General features: G+C 53.3%; 7 protein-coding genes across 7 annotated transcripts; 3 read left to right on the forward strand and 4 right to left on the reverse strand.

Annotated features, from left to right (window-relative positions):
- Positions 1–94: 94 nt before the first annotated feature.
- AYL99_08227 (hypothetical protein) lies at positions 95–1,642 on the forward strand (the record flags this gene model as incomplete). Its single annotated transcript, XM_018839735.1, has 3 exons — positions 95–639; positions 692–807; positions 966–1,642. The coding sequence occupies 3 exons, from the start codon at positions 95–97 to the stop codon at positions 1,640–1,642; spliced, it is 1,338 nt and encodes a 445-aa protein (XP_018690856.1).
- A 275-nt stretch (positions 1,643–1,917) lies between these two features.
- AYL99_08228 (hypothetical protein) lies at positions 1,918–4,476 on the forward strand (the record flags this gene model as incomplete). The annotated part of the gene is made up of 6 exons (XM_018839736.1): positions 1,918–2,074; positions 2,140–2,456; positions 2,574–2,649; positions 2,708–2,907; positions 2,962–3,022; positions 3,074–4,476. 6 exons carry the CDS (start codon positions 1,918–1,920, stop codon positions 4,474–4,476), a joined length of 2,214 nt encoding a protein of 737 aa, XP_018690857.1.
- Positions 4,477–4,808: 332 nt separating this feature from the next.
- AYL99_08229 (hypothetical protein) lies at positions 4,809–5,801 on the reverse strand (the record flags this gene model as incomplete). Its single annotated transcript, XM_018839737.1, has 1 exon — positions 4,809–5,801. The coding sequence occupies one exon, from the start codon at positions 5,799–5,801 to the stop codon at positions 4,809–4,811; it is 993 nt and encodes a 330-aa protein (XP_018690858.1).
- Positions 5,802–6,514: 713 nt separating this feature from the next.
- On the reverse strand, positions 6,515–8,659 carry AYL99_08230 (hypothetical protein; the record flags this gene model as incomplete). The annotated part of the gene is made up of 2 exons (XM_018839738.1): positions 6,515–6,878; positions 6,939–8,659. 2 exons carry the CDS (start codon positions 8,657–8,659, stop codon positions 6,515–6,517), a joined length of 2,085 nt encoding a protein of 694 aa, XP_018690859.1.
- A 503-nt stretch (positions 8,660–9,162) lies between these two features.
- On the forward strand, positions 9,163–10,327 carry AYL99_08231 (hypothetical protein; the record flags this gene model as incomplete). Its single annotated transcript, XM_018839739.1, has 2 exons — positions 9,163–9,253; positions 9,309–10,327. The coding sequence occupies 2 exons, from the start codon at positions 9,163–9,165 to the stop codon at positions 10,325–10,327; spliced, it is 1,110 nt and encodes a 369-aa protein (XP_018690860.1).
- Positions 10,328–10,679: 352 nt separating this feature from the next.
- AYL99_08232 (hypothetical protein) lies at positions 10,680–11,799 on the reverse strand (the record flags this gene model as incomplete). Its single annotated transcript, XM_018839740.1, has 2 exons — positions 10,680–11,629; positions 11,703–11,799. 2 exons carry the CDS (start codon positions 11,797–11,799, stop codon positions 10,680–10,682), a joined length of 1,047 nt encoding a protein of 348 aa, XP_018690861.1.
- A 438-nt stretch (positions 11,800–12,237) lies between these two features.
- On the reverse strand, positions 12,238–13,199 carry AYL99_08233 (hypothetical protein; the record flags this gene model as incomplete). The annotated part of the gene is made up of 4 exons (XM_018839741.1): positions 12,238–12,431; positions 12,495–12,639; positions 12,729–13,115; positions 13,176–13,199. The coding sequence occupies 4 exons, from the start codon at positions 13,197–13,199 to the stop codon at positions 12,238–12,240; spliced, it is 750 nt and encodes a 249-aa protein (XP_018690862.1).
- Between the last annotated feature and the right edge of the window lie 361 nt (positions 13,200–13,560).

Below are 13,560 nucleotides of genomic sequence, written 5' to 3' on the forward strand. Positions count from 1 at the left end.
CGTCGAAATTGTGACCTCTAAACAACAAGAGCAATCTACACCTTCATCTTCTCTCGCATCCTCCTTCCTCTGACCGGCCCGATATCCGTCCGCCATGGTCAAGTTCAGGGGCATTGAGATCTGCATCATATCACAGTTCGACATCTGCAAGCTGCCAGAGTTCCAGTACCGCAAGCAGTCGCGAATTAGTGATCCTTTCCAGCCTAATTTCCAGCATGACGACCCAGCCTCGTTGCCCTATCCGACTGCCGCGTGCTTTGTCCCCATCTATCCCGGCAGCCAGATTTGGTTCGAATACACCGTCGATGGTCCCCATCCCCCAGAGGCTGCCTGGTTCTTCAAGCTGTTCATCAATGGCCAGGTGGTGACGTCGTGGGATTGCACGGCCAAGCACGGCTTCCATGGCAAGATGATGTATAACTTGGTCAACGAAGGCTTGGATGCAGAGACGGGTCACGCCGTAGTCAGAACAGAGGCATTGCGATTCGGGGACGGGCTGGAAGACTGCGAAAGAGGCGGGGCACACGAGGATATGATCCAGATCAATGTGCATCGGGTTGAACACAAGAGGCGGATTTGGGACCTCGAAGCAGGCTTAGGGCAAGTGAACAGTGTCAGTGATAATGCGGATGGGCTGCAGTGAGTGTATCTTCTTCTCTTCCTTTATCGGCAGATGTCTCACACTCTGCAGGTTGACAAACAGCGGTTTCCTCGAGCCCTGCATTCGTCCCCGGCGATACAAATTTCAGCTCCTTGACCCCGTGGACATGCCTTACGCGGCCTTCCAATTTCATTGTCGCTCTCATGGTTAGCACGCCCCTCTCCTGCACTGAAGGAGGTACTGACTGCGTCCTTGGAATACCTTGAGGAGCATGGCATTGCCCGTTTGCAGGTTTGCCCTTCTTCCTGCAGCAACAGGTCCTCGATCGTATCGCAGAGCTCAGGCAACGTTCATGTGCTCCAAGGGTCTGCACATGACACTACAAAGGAGCATTCCGAGGAGCCCTCACCGTTTGCAATCTTGCCTGGTCAATCTTCGACGATTATATCACCCATTAAGATTGGAAATACCACCACAACAGCAGAGAGGCAGACTCTGGATAAGATCAAAGCGTCCACAAGCTCCGTCAATGTCTGTCTCAGCGATTCGGACGACTCGCTGAGCGTGAGGACTAAGGACAGCATTGAGGACCTCTCGTCAAGGTTTACGCGATCCCCAAGGTCCCCAAGGTCCCCAAGCCGCCGCGACAAAAGCACTGATGATGAACGGAGAAAGAGAGATGCTGAAATTCCCCCGTCTCCATCTCCGTCGGCCAGATCACCTCGTCAACGCTTGAGAAAGAAGCTCACAGTCAATATCAATGGTGCAAATTTCGACGTCGACAGAAAACGTCGACCGTTAAGTCCCTTTACGAGTGGCGGAATGCTTAGGAAAGCGTGTGTGCCGCAGACAGCGCCGGCCTCGGTCACAGAGTTTGGGCCGACCGTTGAAGAAGAAATCAGGCCCAAACTCCAGAAGAGTAAGGCAGAGACGGATGCAAAACCTGAGAAGGGCGGTTTCAGAACAACGTCGGAGGAGCGGGGAGGAAAGAGACTGATGGGGTTCCTGGGAAGGAGAATTGCAAGTGGGAGGAGTGCCTAAGATACGTGTCCTGCATCATTCGCATACGCTGTGACGATCCAGTTTGTAAGGACAATGGGCAGCATCTGTTGCTACAAAGAGAATCAGGCTGTGAGATAATACTGTAAGCTCACTAATTGGTGTGCAGTTTGTATTGTGGAGTTATAGCGTTGCCGGCACGTGTCTCTTACGGAAGCTTTGCCGAACCCATCGCCGCATGTGTTGAAGACAGCCAACAACGACACTCCTCCCGTCTCTTCTTGACAATAGACATCCCGCACAGTGAGGCACATATCATGTCATCTTATCGTCCTCGAGGGGGCTACGCCGGCTCTCAGCAGCCATATCGATCCCATCATTCTTCACAGCAAGACGATTTCTACGATGACCGGTCGAGGTCACGATCTGGAGAACGCAGACACAGCTCCCCTCACAAACGAAGTCCTCCACACGGTAAACCATAGTTCAGAACGGGGTGAGAAATTGAGGTCATTATACTGATATGTAAACGCTCAAAGACATCAGCCGGCCACCAACCGGACCATCGCAGGGGGAATTCAACTTCCGTGGCCGTGCCCGGAGTCCAGATCGACGACGTGACCGCAGCTATGACAGGCGCAACCGATATTATGATGATGATCGCAGCTCGCCATCCCCTCGCCGGGGCAGATCGTCATATTATGATCTAGACGACCCTCGCTCCGCTTCACGAGACTACCGCAGCCGCAGTCGAAGCAGACACCGCACACCGTCGGGCGAGCGACCACCAAGCCGAGGCGCCCCAAGCAGGGAAATCATGGTGGACGGACTGGCTCCTCATCTGACTGAAAACGATGTTCGAATACTCCTGCCCGAACTTCCCTGACCACACGCAATCATCTGGTGATCCATGGTGACTTGCTCTGTTTCCTGCGGGACATATGGCTAAGGTTTTCCCGACTTTGCGAAACAGATCTCCTCGGAACTCAAACAATACTATCATGCAGAAGGCCTCGAGGATACTCGAGTCATTCGCGACAAGCAAACGAGTAAGCTTGAAAGGACACACGGACGCTTGGGGTACGCTCTTTCTCACACGGTTAGCAGAACAGTCAAGGAGATTTGGCTTCATCCGCTTCGGCACACTGCAAGAGGCGGAAGCTTTCATGGACCGCAACTACCCTGTCCTGTACCTGTATGGCGACAGCGACAAGTCTAACGGAGGCTCATCCAAAGTCCGAATAACCTTCAGTCGGGAGCGGAAAGACCCACGAAGGAATGACGACCCGGACTGGATTTGCGATAATGTATGTCATGGAGGGTTCGTCGCCATGGGAACTATTGTGCTGACGATCCCATAGTGTCTCATCAACAATTTTGCGACCCGAGACCGATGTTTTCGATGCCAGGCCGAGAAACCAGGTACGTCTGACGAAGTTGATGATTGGCTCGACGCTCATGGTTTTTTCGCAGAACATCCAACTTACGCCATCACAAAACCGCCCAATGTCGGAGACAACGATGCCTCTCCAGATAATCATCCTTCTCAGTTCCTTCTCTTACGGGGGTTGGAACCATCTGTATCTGAAGACTTGCTCGTAAAAGGCGTCGCGAAACTTAACAAGCCAAGCTCGTCTGGGTCTCAACGGGATGACGTGTCCGCCAAAAAGGGTGCCAAAGTTGCATCCACCACGGGTGATGCGAATCTTGGAGCCAGAGAAGGTACACTGCGTCGAGTCCTCCTTATCCGCGATCGAAAGACCCACGAGAGCTGGCGGTATGGCTTTGCAGAATATGCTTCCATCGAGGATGCACAGGCTGCCCTGATTCGATACAACTCCTTTGAGCGTTTCACCATCGCTTCCAAGCAGGTGCTCGTTAGCTATATCCACGCTGGCGTTTTTGTTCCTGTGTTGAATCCGACCCCTGACATTGAACGCTTCTGCTTTAGCCCCGTGGGCAATCCAGCTATGAAACTTGCGTATTGGGATGAGGGGGCTTATGTGAAGGAATTGGCTGTATCGATGCCGACCACGGTCTCGCACGACGCAAAGACGGGCTCGACCACACACCCCGAGGCGGGCGCCAAGACGGCCAAAGACGCAGAGAAGGCGAAGAAGCGGAAGGCTCAGGCCGATGTCGAGACGACCGGAGCCAAGAAGACGGTGCCATCACACCTCCAATTCTGGAGTAATCGCCACGCTGAACTGCATGGTATTACGAAGAAATCGCACGACAGGGAAGTCTCGAGGTCAACTGACGGGAATGAAAGTGCGGATGCGCCGCCATCGCAGTCTTATGCTGACCCAAGTCGACACTGCTGTTACCTCTGCATGCGTCAATTCAACAACGCGGCAGAAGTCAACAAGCACGAGCGTCTGAGTGCGTTGCACCGCTCGAATCTCCAGGATGAAACGAAAGTCAAAAGGGCCGTGGCGAAGTTGGCGAAACACGGGATCCAACGGCAGTTCGTCATGGCTGCGGCCAAACCGGTGCAGGAATACCGCGATCGAGCAAAAGAGAGGCGGAAGATCTATGGTGTCGTCAATAAGAAGGGCGAACAAGTCGGCACCGCACCCAAGTCGTCACGCGCATCGTCTGATGATGAGACCCCGCCGGCACCTGTTCAGTCCAAGGGCGCTTCGTTGCTCAGCAAGATGGGCTATACCGCCGGACAAGGACTGGGTGCTTCTGGAGAGGGCATGACCACGCCGATCAGTCAAGACCTCTATGTCGCTGGAGTTGGACTGGGCGCGCAAGGCGGGAAACTTGGTGATGCAATTGTTGAAGCGGAGCGAAACACCAAAGGCGATTATGGCGGGTTCTTGGAAGAGACGCGACAGAGGGCCAGAGAGCGGTACGCCAGAATGGAGTAAAAGCCGGAGACGTTATGGGGAGTCCATGGGCAACTTGTGCGGCCCCTGGAGACCCTGGGACGAGATTGAAGATGGATGGCAATGATATGTGCTCTGGACGAAGGAGATATTGTACGGGATACTCAACACGCACCCAACCAAGGATGAAGGACATACAGCCCTTGCTGCTCCTATCCCTCGTTACATTCTTCTTCTTCTTCTTCTTCTTCTTCTTCTTCTTCTTCTTCTTCTTCTTCTTCTTCTTCTTCTTCTTCTTCTTCTTCTTCTTCTTCTTACACACTCGATGATTTTTATCTTCTTCGGAACTTACGTATACTGTCTGTCCCCCGATGCTACTGTCCTGCTTTCTTCGTCTTTGCATCGTCCCCTTTCAGGCCGGCAGCACCCAGCACGATCTTCTCCCACTTGGCAATGACCGCCTCGATCTCCGCAGGCACAGCTCCTCCTACACCTACCCTGTCGACTTGCTCCTTGTCCTTGTTCTCCACTTCCGTCTCCTCCTCGTCCTTGTCCTTGTCCTTCTCCTGCTCACCACCACCCCCGCCAATTCTGGCATCTGGAATCGCGGCAATCTTCTCGTCATCTAACCCCTTGAGCAGTTCTGCGATCTTCAGCTCTTGCTGGGCGCGGGCGTAGAGGCGTTGGATGAAAGCCAGCTCATCGTCTCCGTCTCCATCTCCGCCTCCGCCCGGGCGCTCATCTCGACGACTAACAGCAACAAACCTACGCGAGGACCCTCCGGGTCGTTCCGGAGAAGTACTCATTATTGTTGTTGTGGTTGTTGTTCTCGGAGAAGAACTTGGCCCCGCCTCTCCCATCCTCCTCCCCCCACCGGAGCGGGATTTGGTACTCACCAGGGCAGCGACGACGCCCTCCAAAACCCCCAGCACCGCCCCCACGCGCAACCCCACCGGATACCCGGCGTCAAACCCGCCCTGCATGACCCGCGCCTTGCCCACCGACAGACCCTCGCGGTACCCGTCCGTCATGTGCTGGCGGCGGAGGGAGGGCACGTCGCTGAGCATCTCGTCGCGGCGCCTGATTCTCTGGGAAACCTCCATCGAGAGTAGTTGCGTGGGAGATGCAGATCCTTGGCCCCCGTGCTCGTGGTCTGCCGACGATGTGTCCCAGATATCATCATCATCGTCGTCGTCCCCCGGTGACTGCTGCTCGGGTGTTGTCATCGTGGTGTCCGGCGACGAGGGGTGGGGACTGTGACCGGGCGAGGGTGTTGACTTGGGAGAGCCATTATTTGCCCTGGGATTCGGCTGCGTCGACTGGCCCCCCTCCCCCTCGCCCTCCCTCTCCTCCTCGATGTCTGCCATGTGACGTCCTCTCCCAAGCCAGGTGTCTGTGAGGGAGTCGATTGGTATCTGCAGATCTCGAGCGCGGATATAGACTCGTAGAGCCCGCCCTTTCCCCACCAACCAGCCCCGATGGATCTCGTGATTATCTGGAGAGGAATGCTTTTTCCTTGCCCCTTGTGCCCTTGTGCCCTTGTGCCTTATCTCATGCAAGTAAGTAGCACCTTTTTAAGTTCACTCCCACCGTGTACCTCGTATTTCAGTGCCACATACACACACAAACGCACACAGGTCTGCCCAGACTGATAAGTGAGTCAGGCTGGTGACAGACAAGCAGATGACAAGCCACCAACGGGCACCCTCAAATGAAAAAAAAAAAGGTCGAACCGCAAAGATGCTTGACGATGAATCAACCAGCAATGTCGTATCAGGACCAAGGACGAGGACGAGCGGGTCCTTTTTCTTTGAACTGTCTTGAAGTGGAAATGAGGGTGGGTGGTGATGGACGAGCAATGGAAGTCCTGCTGAAGCACGTCATTTGAAACTTTTATATCACGTGTATCAATCACTACAATCACTAGATAGAGAAAGGCTGCAAGCAAAACATCCCTATCCCAAGCGGCTTTCATTCCTGGGTTGTGTCTCTGATAAACTGTTGTATTTGTCGGAAACTTTTCACGGTTCTATGGGTATCATGTCTGTATCAACGACATCACGAATGTAAATACAAAAGATCAGCCCGACGGCACGCGGCGGTACGAGTGATCCCCAACCCTCCACGCGCGTAATGGTAGCGCTTGCAGTGCAAGGGCTTTCCTCTCCACGTAAGTCCAAAATAGCACCGCTCCGACAATCACAAAAATGACGTTGGTGATATAATATCCATCACGTTGCATCAGGCAGGTCCCACCTCCCTTCAAGCAGACGTTTTTGTCTGCCTCAAGAGCACAACTGAAGCTGCTGGTAACGAGTGTAGCGTCCGGATGAGATTTGAGGAACGTGTCTGGGTCAGCCGGCGGAATGCAGGTCGCTTTAGTGAAGAGGTCCACCAGTTTGAGAATGAAAAATTTCGGGAACGTTCCCCCAAGATTCGACACACTGCGCAAAAAAGTCAGCAAAAGAATGCGAAGACTGTCAGTCGGAAAAGACTCGACTTACGTAGCCAACAATGTCATATATGTCCCGCCAATCGTTGGATCAGCAATCCGAGCGTGAAACGCAGCTGAAGCAACAAACATGACTGTATTCATGAACGTTGATGAGACATGTGCGGCAATCACCACCAGCATGTACCACACGGGAACAGCCTCGTCGGGCGCAGTCGGGTAGATCATAATTGTAATCTGCCCAAAGACAGCCGCGAGGAGCCGGGCGGTATAAGCCCAACACCATACCTTCAGTGGCGTATACTCCGTGGACCATTTCCCGGCGTAGTATCCCAAGCCCAGTTCAAAGGGGAAATCAATGAGGACAACGAGGGCCATATTTGCCTGTCCAAAGCCCTTGTCAAGGAGCTTGAGATTCGTGACTGCATCGTTGGTCACAAATCCGAGTTTGCTGACAAGGTGAACAGCAATGATGGTGAGAACATTGGGGAGTTTGAGCACTGCCCACATGGATCGGTATACTTCCATAATACCCTCCCGCTCATTGTTCTTCTCCTCCCGTTTCAAGACAGCCAAACCCACTGTGACGATGAGATAAACCCAGCCCCAAAAGGTCATGTAGCCGCCGAGCGTGAAGAGGCCATACTCCTTGGGGACAGCCCTGAACCACCTGTTGGCGAAATCTGGTGCCTGGAGCGCGAGGAAGACGGTGTGTGACAGGAAAGAGCCGGCAGTCAAGCCGACTGTCTGTGCTGTTGAGGCATACGATATGTTCTGGATCGAGAGAAGTGAAATGGCCCATCCGTCCACTGCAATGTCCTGGGTGGCGCACATGAAGACTAGAAGAAACCACCAGCCAGTGAAACCCCAGACCCCAGCTCCGTCATTGTCGCCCGTAGCCCTCATCATCTCATCAATTTGACCGCCCAGGTAAATCATGGACAATCCGGAGATCGTTTGAATGGGAGTGATCCAACTCTTCCTGCGTCCAAACCTCCGACTCCACACCGCATCCACGATCGGACTCCAGAGCAGCTTCAACGAATAAGGGTATATGGCCAGAGAGAAGATGCCGATTTGACCATATGATAGATAACTTTTTAACAGAAAAGGGACAGATCCCGAGGCCAGACCCAAGGGAATGCCCTGGAGGAAATAAAGCAGGCAGAGAAGGAGAAAATTCTTCTTGTCTTTCGGGGGAAGATCGACGAAGCTGGTATTGACCATGCCAGGTGTTTGCGGTGTTTGAGGGGGCGGCTCATGGTCCAAGGAAAAGTCATCTCTGCTCATAACTCGGGTAGCATGCGTCGTGGGGTCGTCGTTCGGGACGTGTTTACGTCTCATCTCAACGTGGGAATTCATGTCACCGTTTGCGTGGCCATTCGCGTGGCCGTTCTGATTGATTTCGAGGCGAAGATCTGGGCGAGATGACGATCTCTTGTCTTTTGTTTTCTTTGACTTCCTGCGTTGCATAGGGGAATCAGAGCCTTCCGCAACCACGAGGTGTTCTTTTTCCGATGTGTCACTCTCGGAGTCTTCCTCTTCCTCTTCGCTCTCTCCCTCGTCTTCCTTTCCGGGTGATGTTCGGGGTTTGGATCGAGGGGCACCGGTGTATTGTGGTTTCTCAGACTGGTATTCGCTTAGTTCGATTTCGTGAGATCGTCTGGTATTGTTTGGGTCGGCGCTGTGGATAGGAAGGATGGGACGTCCGGTGGGATGGGAACGAGCGTGAAAGATTGGGATTGTATATGGTTCGGCAATCGAGTCAGGCATCCATGCGGCAGAAAAAGAGCGTGGTGGGTGTTGAGTGGATAGCAATAGAAAAGGACTCTGTGTCCTTTCGCAGGGGCGAGACCGGCGAATGACCAACTTGGATTTCTGGGAGTGCTCCGTGCAATGGGTGAGATCATTGACGGGAAGGAGATTTTGCGTCTACAACGCCCTCCCCTCACAACAACACATCATGTTGGACTGGCGGACATGATAAGTCGCAAACAGGAGACGACTTCATCTTCATGCATCAGCAGCCGAAGTGTGAGGTGGCTGCCCCCAGATTTCTTGCAGGCACTTTATTTAATGCCGGCACACGCCCTCGACGCCTCTCACCCCTGACTGTTCACGTGAAAGCGATTAGCTAAGATAAGGGCCTTAAGTAGCCTTCGCACGCGTCCTGATAAGCCCAAGACGCGTCGTTCGCCTTTCGGTTGAACTTCGCTTGTGATCAAGTCTGTTGGACGTTGGCTGTCACGGCTGTTAATCAAGTCTACATGACAGAAATGGCTCTTGTGGCATCTCCTTCCCTGCCGTCAACGGATGTGGTAATGGGTGATTCTCCAGATGACGAGATTGCCCGAGTAAGAGCTGAAAGTACGTTCAGATATACCACAATTCAGCCAGCATTCGGCCTCTAACACTGTGGCAGTCGAAAAACTCACTCAACAGCGCAAGGTCCTGACGTCCTCTCTTCTTGCGTCAACGAAAGCCCAGTCGCGTCTTTCTGACGCACCTTCAAAGCACGACAGCCCCCTCCAATTGGAAAACCTACAACTGCATTCCCAAACGAACGCCCATAGACTCGCCTTTGGAGTGACCTCTTTCCCTTTCCACGACCCCTCACCCGACCTCCGGTCCAAGAACCCACTACTTGGAATAAGGATTGATGTCTGCAATCGCAAAGGCATCTTCGATAGCCCATACTATATGTTTTGCATTCGGGCTCGAGACAGTGGGGACGAGTTACGGATCCATCGGCATACGATCCCCGCGTTGGTGCCGCTGGAGCAGTATGAGAAGCAGTATCTTCCTACCTCATCTTTAGATATCGAAGGGTACGGCGGTTCAGACGACTCAGGGCTCGACGTCAACGAACGAGGAAGGGCAACGAAACAGGATCTTCACGGACTCGTCTCTCGAGTCAGATATGATCTTGTATGCTGGCGCCTAAGGCAGGAAGCGACAGAATGGCTTCGGGAAGAGTTGGAAATTCCAGAGTCGTTCGACCAACCTCTGCGCTTTGCCAAAGATCCAGCAGAAGAGACCAGGGAAACCGACAACAAAGACGGCGACGCCGAAATACGCCCTGCCAAAAACAATGCCAACGGTCGAGGCGATGATGATGACCCGGAACGTGCACCCGAGGAAGATGACGATGAAGAGGAAGAAATTGCCGGAAAGTTCAACGTGCACTCTCTCATCAGCCTGGAGGTCGACGCACGTCAACTCCGCATCGTCTGGACTGACGATCGTGTGGGCCGGATCAAAATCTCTGACGATGGGAAGGTGCAGAAGGCGGTTGTAATCGGGTTAGATGGCAACAGAGTCAAGAATGTGGAGAGGATCCTGATGGGTGACGGCGAGGGGAGCGTCAGCCTCTATGATTTGATGGGTCGCTTGGAGGAGGTTTATAAGAGATCCCGGGAAGTCGAAGACCGAGAGGGTTGAGCAAGGAAAGAAGGAAGCAAAGACAACACAAAGGCCTTGAAATTGCTGGTGCACGAAACGAGACATGGTTGCCGTTGCGCTTTATATGGACCATGACGCCGCGATGTTTACAGGCACACGAAACTCATGATGAAAGACGAGATGATTGCTATTTGTTCCATCTTCGGAGTATATCTGGATCCTGGACTGCAAAGCTCGACTCACGATGCCGTGGTTTGCTCTTCCACAAGGAACTTTTTCCGGTGGCTGTTGCACGTCAGGGGATATGTTGGTGGAAGCTCATGCGACGAAAGTGTTCGTCTAGTTCTCGCACAGGTATGCTCTTGTCACTCCTTCAGACCATTTATTGTGTCTACAAGATAGCTATCGCGTTGGGAGTGGTCCCAACACCGCCAAACACATGGAGAGGAGCGCTCGTGAAGAAAAAGGACCATTGTTTGGCCTCGGCGCACACCTTGGCCAACTTCTCCAGATTCCACAGCTCGCCGATCGGACAACCCCAGTGAGACAACAACCACTCGTGAAGGCAGACCTTGTCCTTGCTTCCAAAGGGCGCCGGGCACACCTCGAATCCGAGCGAGTCTCCGGCAACAGCAGCAAAATGGTGGTTCCACAGCCATTTGGCAGACTTCATCGACGCCTCGACGCCAATGAAGGCGCCCCTGTCCAAGGACTTTGCCCGCTCAGCAGAAGGGGTGGAATCATGCCACGCTGTGAAGCCAGAGCGGATGATCAAAATGTCGCCCGTTTTCAGCTCGAGGTTTTGGTATCTGGCCACTTCGTCGAGCTCGTCCACCGTCATCGGATACGGAGAGTCAATCTTTGCGGGTTCTTTGCCCGTTTCTTTTCGCCATCTGTCATAGTCGAGAAGGATCCCTCTGCCCACGATGCCTCCATGTTCCACCCAGTCTGCAATGTGACCGGTTGGTTCAATCTGGAAAAACACATGGGAATGGGATGGATACTCACTTTGAATGCCCAGTTTACCGGAGCCAGATTCATCGATCTCCCGATGTTTCATCCCGTTGTAGTAGACGCCAGAACTCTGCAGTCCCACATGGCGAAGACCGTCCCATTGGGAGCTGCTCTGCGTGTTGAATCTAATCACGTCGTCATGCGCCACAATGTCGTATTCGCCGCCCTTGTTCCTCTCTCTAAAGTCCACAATGGTCTGCTCAAACCTCTCTCGGCCTGCAATCCCATGGTCGAAGTGATCCAATCGCAAATCAAGCTGAACGGACTTCCCGATCTTCACCTCTCGAGATGCGTTTCGGATGACCTCTGGGGTCAAAAGATTTAACGCTAGATTGTTTGGCGGGTTAACTTGGCTACTCTCTGCCGTGTTGGCATTGAACGTCGAAAAGGGGCCACTAACTTCCCAACTCATCGCCCTTGCCCCAGAATCCCCAGGCATTTCCCTGCGGCTGGCCCTCAACAGGAGGCAGCGAATCGAAATCCGGGTAGTCGACCATGGTTCTAGAGAATAGTGGTGTACACTCCGTGGCGGCACGGCTCGAATGCGGCCCACACAGCACTTTTATACCACTGAGATATCGGACATCAAATCCCGAGGTGAGGAGGTTGACGAGGGCGTTTGCCGACGAACAGGTTAGAATTTTCGCACGCCAAGTGGCTTGTCTCTACGCAATGCCCTACGGTGTCCTTGCTCTCCTTTGCTATTCCAAGGTGTTCGAAGTGGTAAGATGGCCAAGTCTCGCTCAGTTGAGGGTGAATTAATCAAGCCAAATCTGCAGAAACTACGGACCATCTCAGAATACTTCTATCCAGCGAGTCAGATTGCTTCGTACTGGCCGTAGAGATTGCCATCAGCTCCCTGGGGAAGACACGGAGCTATTCATTTACACAACTCACATGAGATCTCAAGATCCCAATGGGAACCTGACTGGGCCTTAGGCAGTCCATCCCCCATCGACCTTGTACGTCGATCCCGTCACAAAACTAGCCTCGTCGCTCAGTAAAAAGGCAATGACCGTAGCAACTTCCTTAGGATCGGCTTGACGGTCGATCGCCTGCATCTTCGTAGTGACGGGTCCATTTCTGAACCCAGTTTCCATTGCTTTGACCAAGGGGGTTTTGATAACGCCTGTTTGGTGTCAACCTCCCAGTGATCCATTCAGTTCCAGGAGCGTGGGGAGGATCTTCTTACCTGGAGCCACCGCATTGACTCGGATATTGTGGCCTCCGTACTCGCGAGCTGCTGTTCTGGTCAAACCTCGAACGGCGTGTTTGCTGGCGTTGTAGATTCCCGTGTCAGGCAGTCCAATAAATCCTGCCACGCTCGAGACGTTTACCTAGAGAGATACACACACAAACGTGCTCAGCGCTGGGGAGGAATGCCCGAGAGTAACAAACCACAACCATGTTAGGGGGATGTACTCACGATCGAGCCGCCTCCGCCTTTCAACATCTGCTGTAACTGTGCCCTCATGGAGTAAAACACGCCGCCACCGTTGATGCCCATGACGAAATCCCAGTCCTCGTCGCGGGAGTCAGCGAGATGGCGTCCTCCCTCCCGTTCGACGCCGGCGACGTTGGCGGCACCATCCAACCCGCCCAGGCGTTTCGCGGTCTCTTGGATCCATTCCGTCACTTTGGCGCTGTTCCGGACATCGACGACCGTGGCAAAATGGCCCTTGCCGGGGAGTGAGTCGAGGGCTTTCTGGAGGCTGTCTTGATTGACGTCCGAAATTGACAGCACGGCACCGCGACTGGCGAGTAATTGCGCCGTGGCGAGCCCAATACCACTTGCTGCACCAGTGACGGCTATCTAGGGTTACCATTTTTAGCTCTCATTCCGCCCAATGGAAGAATACGGTCTCAGGCATACTCTTTTCCCCTCGAGAGACGCCATGCTTTGTATGTGGATTGAATCCTGACACTTGAGTAGCGCTTGGTATGTCCGTTCAAAGGTCGACACGGTTGGGATCGAGCACTGGGCTCATCGCCCCATTTAGTACTTTCCTGCAGCATTCGGCAGCCAAAGTCCGTCCACGAACTTCCCCGCGTATGGTGCCGCATATACCGAGATATTATTGAGATGAGGTACGGGAAAAGGGGGCCGAGGGAATTGCTTCTTGGGTTGGAGTATTGTCCCGTTCGACCCTGATCTAGCCAGCAATAACCAACCACCTTCTGATTCCTTTTTCCATCATTCAATCGATTTGTCTATCTGTCTTTCTGGGCTCGGTCTACTCTACTGGATTGTCTGTAAC

This window comes from Fonsecaea erecta (genome assembly GCF_001651985.1).
Source record: "Fonsecaea erecta strain CBS 125763 chromosome Unknown Scaff7, whole genome shotgun sequence".
NCBI classification, from domain to species: Eukaryota; Fungi; Ascomycota; class Eurotiomycetes; order Chaetothyriales; family Herpotrichiellaceae; genus Fonsecaea; species Fonsecaea erecta.